Source organism: Onychostoma macrolepis, chromosome 21 (assembly GCF_012432095.1).
Source record: "Onychostoma macrolepis isolate SWU-2019 chromosome 21, ASM1243209v1, whole genome shotgun sequence".
In the NCBI taxonomy this organism is placed as follows: Eukaryota; Metazoa; Chordata; class Actinopteri; order Cypriniformes; family Cyprinidae; genus Onychostoma; species Onychostoma macrolepis.
Window position 1 is genome coordinate 4,679,513 of NC_081175.1, and position 9,431 is coordinate 4,688,943.

General features: G+C 35.9%; 1 protein-coding gene across 4 annotated transcripts; it reads right to left on the bottom strand.

The window, feature by feature from the left end:
* Window positions 1–216: 216 nt before the first annotated feature.
* plac8l1 (PLAC8 like 1) lies at window positions 217–8,619 on the bottom strand. Of its 4 annotated transcripts, none has more exons than XM_058757276.1 (5): window positions 8,374–8,619; window positions 7,934–7,982; window positions 7,585–7,768; window positions 2,028–2,164; window positions 217–785 (listed from the first exon to the last, which is right to left on the bottom strand). In XM_058757276.1, the coding sequence occupies exons 3-5, from the start codon at window positions 7,760–7,762 to the stop codon at window positions 654–656; spliced, it is 447 nt and encodes a 148-aa protein (XP_058613259.1). In that variant the 5' UTR covers window positions 7,763–7,768; window positions 7,934–7,982; window positions 8,374–8,619; the 3' UTR covers window positions 217–653. The 4 variants fall into 4 exon arrangements, with proteins under 4 accessions (XP_058613259.1, XP_058613261.1, XP_058613258.1 ...); XM_058757278.1 differs by having other exon boundaries at window positions 2,058–2,164; window positions 7,934–8,089; XM_058757275.1 differs by having other exon boundaries at window positions 7,934–8,089.
* Window positions 8,620–9,431: the final 812 nt, after the last annotated feature.

Genomic DNA, 9,431 nt, shown 5'->3' on the forward strand with positions numbered 1-9,431 from the left:
GCTACAAATATACCCCAGCGACTTAAGACTGGTTTTGTGGTCCAGGGTCACATATATTATATAATGTAATATTATTAGCATCATTTATTTATTTCTTTATTGTTTAATTGTTTGTTTGTTTAGCCCAGGTTGATCATACAGTGCATATATAATTAATATATATAAAATAATGTAAAATGCCATATGAAGTTAAGTAAATCTTGACCAGATTTGGCAGATTTTTATAATACACTTTATTTGAGATAAAACGAGAGATGAGATGTCACATCAGTTTTGACTGACTTTGAAACAATTAAAGAAGAGACACAATCCAGACTGAATTCATGTAGCGAAACCTACATATGTATATGTACCGTGAGAGAGCAGTCTGAAATCAAAGCATACACAGTCCCAGAAGCCATCAGAAACCTCTTCTCCACTCATCCGTCTCTCCACCCATCTGTCACTCCATCTCTCCGTCAGTTTGAAATGTCAGCGGCATCAATCTTCAAGCAGAGAGTTACTGATATGTCTAACCCTGCGTGAAGTTCAGGACCCTGGGTAATAAACATCCTGACAGCTGAGACAGCCCTTCAGTCTTTTAGCATCGCCAAAAACACAGATGAGAAGAAAATCTGAGCTGTATATACACACACACACACACACACAGTGTCTCAGGAGCTCTCCAGCGCGGTAGAAACGGTGTAGATCTGTGTCTTCAGCCTCTTCTTCATCTCTCTGATCATCTGACAGAGGGCCAGAGGGTAGCAGCAGTATACCGTAGTCCAGTCCTCACACACACTGCCCTAGAGACACACATAGGACACTCTAATGTATTCTTAATGTAATATAGCCAGACAAATTAGAGTTTGTAGATTTCTAAGTAAGGATACGTTTCCCTGATATTGATTTAACACCCCACCCAAGTCAAGGAATCTAGTTACAGAATTTAATTTAAGGAATCTTCATCTAACTGTCAAATACTGGATGTGTTTTACTTCTTAACACGAGAAGCTTATGACAAGATAAATCTCTGCACCTAAAGGAAATATTGTAAAACACTTATTTTTCAGGTCACTATAATCCACTGTTGTTCAGCAGAAACTCCAGGCTACAGGAATATCTTACTTGAGCTGTTGGTTCTCACATTAAGGTGATTTTTTGGCATGCACATCCATCTTAGATTGAGCGTAGCTGGCACATTCCCAGGAAACGTTGCCATTTAAGCTAATGCTCATTCTATGCTGTTTTAATTTGTTTTTAATTGAAAAGGTTACTGCTAGCACTACATTATTGTACATATGCATATATATATATATACTGTACATACAACCCGAATTCTGGAAATGTTGGGATGTTTTTTTTAACAACGTTTAAAACAAAGTGAAAAAAAAAATTCCAAAAATATACACAAACACTAAAATAGTATATAGTATAATATAGTAACAATGTATTATATTATATACTATATCAGTGATAAATAACGCTGAGACCACATGTTGTAACATTATTCCTGGTCAATGTCTACAAACAAGGTTTTCTGTAAAAAGTATCACTGTTACATTATTTAATATACTGTATTATTTACTGCCTTAAATATGAAATTAAATATATAAACATATTTTTAAAGGGGGAAATGTCATAGCATAAAGTTGAACAGAATGTGTAGGGTCAAAGCCAAATTTTGACTTTTCTTATATGCATAAAGCAATTATATAAATATATAAATAAAAACTCCATAAGCAGGGAAAGCATGGTATATTAATTATAATTCAAGTAAAATGATAACGAATGAGGACATGCATGATTGACATTCTTGCATAAAAGTTGTTACATACATTAGTGTGCACTTTGCTTAAAAAAATAAATAAATGAAAATTATATACACTAAAAGTGCACACTAAACAGATCAAATCAATTTCAGAAACCTGCTAATTTTGGCAGTAGTAAACTAGCACTTTTTTTCTGTAAAATTTTCGATTGAACTGAAAATTCCAAAAAGACATATATAGCATTTAGAATATCCAGGACTACTGCTGAATCCCTACCCTGATTTTAAAGCGCTCTCGAATGCCCACCCTCATGGCGAACGTGGAGCCAGGCAGCAGAGGCAGACACATGCATTCTCCATACTGATGAGCCAGACTCAGGTCCAAACAGCACGGCATAAACGCACCCATCAGAACTGCACAGAAGAAGAGAGAGATGCTGTGCAACACGGGTTGGGATCTGTAGCATGAGCTTATCTGCAATTAGTTTAACATTGCTTATATTGATTGACTGCAAAGAGGATCCAATTCTGATAAATATGGCTTTGAAAGATAAATCAATGTCCTTGGAAAAAGCTGAATTTTGTTTAATGCCCAGGTTTACTTTAAATGAATGGAAAACTATTAACAATTTATATTCATTAAGGAATGTCATTAACTTTTAATGATTGTGAAACGGTACACAAACCACTTGATTAGGAAAACAACCATAATTACTTTATGCTTATAATGAATAGTAATACATGGTGGAGTACAAAGCCACTGTATAGCTGTAATTAAAAAAAAGATTTGTACGTAATTTATGTGGTTAAGTAATTTATGTGATTTGTAAAGTATTTCATCTGAGGAAGCAGAATACTCTATATCTTTTGGACAATTTTAGTCATGTTTAACTGTGACAAACTACAGTAATACAATACAAAATCAAAGTATTTAAGGACATATTCTATAATTAACAATATAATCAAGAAATCTAATACAACCCAAATTCCGGAAATGTTGGGACGTTTTTTTAAACTTGAATAAAATGAAAACTAAAAGACTTTCATATCACATGAGCCAATATTTTATTTACAATAGAACATAGAGAACATAACAAATGTTTAAACGGAGAAACTTTACACTTTTATCCACTAAATGAGCTCATTTAAAATTTGATGCCTGCTACAGGTCTCAAAAAAGTTGACACGGGTGCAACAAAGGGCTGAAAAAGCAAGACATTTTGAAACGATTCAGCTGGGAGAACATCTAGCAACTAATTAAGTTAATTGACATCAGGTCTGTAACATGATTAGTTATAAAAGGGATGTCTTAGAGAGGCAGAGTCTCTCAGAAGTAAAGATGGGCAGAGGCTCTCCAATCTGTGAAAGAGTGCGTAAAAGATTGTGTAATACTTTAAAAACAACGTTCCTCAACGTCAAATTGCAAAGGCTTTGCAAATCATCTAAATATTAAAAAAATATCTGTGCATAAGGGACAAGGCCAAAGACCTTTGTTGGATGCCCGTGGTCTTCGGGTCCTCAGACGACACTGCATCACTCATCGGCATGATTCTGTCATTGACATTACTAAATGGGCCCAGGAATACTTCCAGAAACCACTGTCAGTAAACAATCCGCCGTGCCATCTGCAGATGCCAACTAAAGCTCTATCAGGCAATAAGCAAGCCATATGTGAACATGGTCCAGAAGCGCTGTCGTGTCCTGTGGGCAAAGGCTCATTTAAAATGGACTGTTTCAATGTGGAAAAGTGTTCAATGGTCAGACGAGTCCAAATTTGACATTCTTCTTGTAAATCATGGACACCATGTCCTCCGGGCTAAAGAGGAGGGAGACCTTCCAGCGTGTCATCAGCGTTCAGTTCAAAAGCCAGCATCTCTGATGGTATGGGGGTGCATAAGTGCATACGGCATGGACAGCTTACATGTTTTGGAAGGTACTATGAATGCTGAAAGGTATATAAAGGTTTTAGAGCAACATATGCTCCCCTCCAGACGACGTGTATTTTACGTGTATTTAAAATTTCTCAGTGTAAACATTTGTTATGCTCTCTATGTTCTATTGTGAATAAAATATTGGCTCATGTGATTTGAAATTCTTTTAGTTTTCATTTTATTCAAATTTAAAAATTATCCCAACATTTCCAGAATTCGGGTTGTAAAATAGTAAGGGTAACACTTCAGTTTAGGGACCAATTCTCAGTATTAACTAGTTAATTTATTAGCAAGTTTATTCGTACATATTGAGAACATATTAATGGCTTATTCTGCATAACTATATTTTAGATCCCTTAATCCTACCTCATACCAAAACTTAACAACTACCTTACTAACTATTAATAAGCAGAAAATTATTTACAAATAAATAAATACTATTTATAACAATTATATATATATATATATATACACACACACACACATATTATTGTTATTATTATTATTTATGTATTTATTTATTAATAAATCATTTCCAGCTTATACCTCTCACAATTTACTAAGAGTTTAAGACAGCGCAAACAACTCTTTTGCATTAACAATCTACTGTCAGGATTAACTAAAGACATGCAGTGAAAAATTTGTAATGATTTTTTTATTTTTTTTTTACTGGCTGACCTCATTGCATATGCATTTACTGTATAGGTGTTTTCCTTTCAGATGCAAAATTTATGAAAAGAGAGTATTTAAATGAATCATGCAAGGTCTGTGGTAGCCAGTTTACTGGTATTTGTATTGTTATTAAATGCCCAAAAAAAGCATGTCTTAACCTACTTTGAGTCTGTTGTTAATAAATTACCCACACCTGATTATCATCGGATTATCATTTGCGCATTATCAGTAGATCAACCACTGAACTTTCCACTTCCATCTGTGCTTATGGAATTGCAGCCTCACACTAATTTGCCCTGTTTAGTAAAATAGACCCTTTATCTCAAAATGCTACTTTATGTCATTATGTCAATGCGACTGTATTTTGCACAATGAGTTCAAATCTTGCAATTGTGACTTTGTTTTTCGTAGTTGCAACATTATGACCCTAAATGAGGATTTATATATTGCAGCATCTACTATACCTCAAAACTGTGAACTGTGAACTGAGAATAAAGAATAGAGAGTGCAAGTGTTGGAGGGTCAAGTTTTTTTTCTAATAAATAAAAAGAAAACAAGTAGATAGAATAGAAATAGAACACAGAGTGCTTGTGTTAGAGGGTCAAATGTAGTTGAAAGAGATGTGTTTTCAAGTCAATATAATTTGATATACTCCTAAATGACTTTAAGTCTTACAGTTGCGACTGACAATATTGCTTTATATCTCGCAATGTGATTATTGCAAACCTGAATCTCTTCCAATTTTTACCTTATATCTAACCATGTTACTTCATATGTCACAAGGTGACTTCATGCCCTGCAAAGTTAGTTGTGACGTTTCTAGTTGTCGTGACTTTAACTCACAACATGACTGGTTTTCTTAAGGCAGCAGCTATTTGCACTAAGAGTAAATAGCAGCATTTTCTGCTATTTATACTACTTGTTGTAAATTGAGGCAATTATCTGCACTTCAGTACTATAGTAGATTCTAAAAACAGTATGCAATAATAACGTATTGAGTGAAGGGGTGTGCGATATATATCGTGTGCGATAATATCGTAATTGTTGTTTTAACGATGTGCAATTTGACATTATCGAGTATTTTGCAAAAACCAAACAAAACACCCCTACAGAGAGCACGTATTCATTATATTACATCACAAGTGTAAATAGACACTCCGTTTTCTTAATTGCAACTTTATATCTTTCAACTCTGGCAATCTCGGCTTAAATAATTTATTTAAAAATTACGACAGTCTTGTTTTGTGCTCTAGACAGTCCTGTACATATATATTTGCAACCATGTTCTTAATTGAAACGTTTTAAAAATCGCTAGTTTGCGATGCTAACGTTACATTGCTGATTTGCACAACAGTCCCGCAGACTAGCCTTAAGACGAAGGGGTAGGGGAAGGGGAAGGGGAAGGGGTAAGACAGACAAATGGGATTCACCCTAAGGGAGAATTCCCCTTCGTCTTACCCCTAGCCCTTGTCCCTCAAAACCGAGTGGTAAGCGCTAGGGGTGAAAACATACCCCTATGAAATGAGACACCACTTGGTTACGATTACGTCATCATACACCGTCGTTAGCTGGCTGCTACGTCATCAGAGCCGACAAGTGTCGATCACAAACTTTGGATCGTTTTACAAACTTGTTAAAACTGTAGACATGCATGGAGTCCTTTCAAGGCTAGTCTGCGGGACTGTTGTGCAAATCAGCAATGTAACGTTAGCGTAGCAAACTTGCGATTTTTTAAAAACGTTTCAATTAAGAACATGGTTGCAAATATATATGTACAGGACTGTCTAGAGCACAAAACAAGACTGTCGTAATTTTTAAATAAATTATTTAAGCCGAAAATACTTGATTGTTGCCGGTTGCGCAGTGTGTTCTGGGTACCCCTTGGTTTCAAGTAAGCTCGCGAAAATGCTTGGTTTTATAGTATCTACCCTTCCCTTAGCCCTACCCTCGATCAAAACGAGAATTGGGATAGCCCTTACTCTCATGTGAACACGCAAAACTAAGGGGAAGGGGTAAGGGGAAGGGGTAAGACAGAGAAATAGGATTCACCCTAAGTCTTTTAAGTCAGTTGAGGCTCTGTTTCTCATAGTTGCGAATTTATATCTCACAATGTGATTGTTTATCGCGATTGCAAACTTAGGTCTCTGCCAGTTTGACTTTATATCTCCAAATGCTACTTCACATGCCACAATGCAATATATATGTCTTGCTAATGACTTTGGGCCAGATTTACTAACAGCTTGTGCCAACGCAAAAAGTCTTTTTTTTGTTAAAATAGTACTGTCAGGATTTACTAAAGATGCGCAGTGAAGATTTAGCGCTGAAAAGGCGTGGACACAGTTATCTTTGCGCCTGACCTAATTGAATATGCATTGAAGGAGTTTCCCTTTCAGGTGCAAAAGTATTCAAATAAATCACCCAATGCGATTTACTAACCTTTGCGCTCGTCAAATTACTGGTATTTGCGCCATTATTAACTACCCAAAAAAAAAAGCATGTTTTAAAGCAGGCGGTAATTTGCGCTACTCTTGGTAGATTGCGCTGGTCATTATGATCTGTGCTGCGTCTGTTTTCTTTACTGTGCACATTGTCGGTAAATCACACGCAAAATTGTCCCCTCCCATTGCCGCTTTTATGGAATTGTGCTCTAACGCTAATTTGCCTGTTCAGTAAATCTGGCCCTTTAAGTTTTGCAGCTGCGACTGACAATATTTTTTTGTGTTTTTCATAATTGCAAATAGTGAAAATAAATCTATTCAATTTTTACCTTTTATCTCACAATGTTACTTCATATGTCACAATGCAACTTTGAGTCCTGCAAAGTGAGTTTAAGTCTTGCAGTTGCGACTTCTTAACTCTCAACGTGATTGGTTTTCTTACTAGCGACAGTGATTTTGATTCTCGTAATTGCAAACTTATTTCTCCCAATTTTGACTTCAAAATTTCACAATGCGACTTCATATATTGCCAATTGAGTTTATGTCTTGCAGTTGTAACTTTTTCCACAGTTGTGACTTTATATCTCACAAAGTCCCTGGTTCTCACAACTGCAACCTTATAACTCTCCCAATTTTCGATTTTAAGCCTCTAAAGGTTGCTTTATACGTTATACGCGAGTTTAAATGTTGTATTCACAACTTTGTTTCTTGAAGCAGCAACTTGTAACTCATAATATGACTTTATATCTCATAATGGCATTATCAATCCTCTCTCTCAAGCGCTTCTTCTTACACGTGCTGGTGTCACTGCACACGTCAAACAGTCCTGTGCTCCAGTCTCCTCCGGTTTGAGTGATAGTGGTCACTGTTGTCGTGGTCACTCCGAGGCCAGGTTGAGTCAGAACAGGAAGTTCCAACTTCTCATTACCTGTTTGTTTTGCTTCAGTATCTTTTCCACCAGAACCGTCCATTTGGTTCTGAAGGTGATACACAAAAAGCAGCTTCAGAAAAAAAAAAAAAACAGACGTACAATCCTATAAAAAGGTAAGTAAAAAAAAAGGAAGTCCTTACCTGACCTGAAAGTTTTGACAGTACTGTGACATTAAACAAATGAAATGCATACTAATGAGGTGAAAACTTACATTGTGAATGTCAAAGTGGCTCAGAACAATCCCTCACGATGACAACAGACTAAAGGAAAAGACAGGGGTGAGTTTCCTATGGTGACAGTGGTGTGTTCTTTCTGATAGCCGCTTGGCCAAGAAGCCCTGACAGAAAGCTGCTGTGAGCTGATAAGCCTTCATACACACACACACACAACACACAGGAGAGCCCCACACAAATGAAAACACCTCTCAAGTGCATTCAAATACTAACTCTCAAGTCACAAACAGAAATGTATCACACACAATAGCAGATACAATTCAGAATTCAAATCAATTGTAATTATACAACATACAATCAAGCATTTTTGGGACTGAATGCCTACTTACATGTGTCCCACTGGTTTTTACAATTTACACACACACAATATTAAACAAAAGCTTGCAAATGACACCTCAAACACGCAACAAGAGCTTACCAGCGCTGCAGCCTGTGTGTGATGTTACAATGCAGAATTGCACGTTCTCTTGAGGTTAATGTCTTGCATCACTTCCTTCTGCACCGAAGCTAACGCAGATCAAACTGGGTCACATCCACTAATGAAACATTGCATGTAGCTGTCATATGTAGAACGGCTCGCTTATATGTTTGGCACCCAAGTCTGTTCAAGTGCATGTAAGCATTCATCTGAACGTTTTTCTTTTGTGGCTGATCTCATCTCCACTTGCATCCGACTGTAAAAAATGAGCCGGCTTCATGTCTGCCACGGCCTGCTTGGCCGGAAAATAGAGTTATATCCCTCATAGTGCTTCCTAGTTGGCACATTTTCAGTGCTATTTGTGTCTGAACTTCTTTTTTTTTTTACGTATGACCTTTAAAGAAAATTAGTATTTTCTTATCTCAGTGTCAATATACCATAGCCGTAACAACCAAAGATATTGGGAGACTATCAGATTAGTAAGGTCAAGTTTTTTTGGGTTTTTTTTGGTTTTTTTAATCAAAAATACACAAAAACATTAATATTGTGAAATATTATTACAATTAAAAACTGTTATATAAATTTTATATATATATAAAATTTATATAACAGTTTATTATATAAAGATATATATATATATATATATATATATATATATATATATTTATTTATATTTATTCATGGCCAAAAATATCGGCACCCTTGCAATTCTGTCAGAAAATGCAACCCTTCTCTCAGAAAATTGTTTTGGTACTAATGTTTATTTTATAATTTTTTTTGTTTGCATTTGAACAACACACAAAAAAAAAAAATTAAAAACAGAAGAAAAGTCAAATCTGATACAATTCTGATACAAAAAATGCACTGGACAAAACTATTGGCACCCTTAACTTAATATTTGGTAGCACACCCTTTGGAACCCCTCATGCAACCATGAATGAGTTTCTTTCGACTCTCTACTGGAATTTTGGACCACTCTTCTTTTGCAAACTGCTCCAGGTCATTCAGATTTGAAGGATGCCTTCTCCCAGCTGCTGTTTTGAGATCTCTCCACAGGT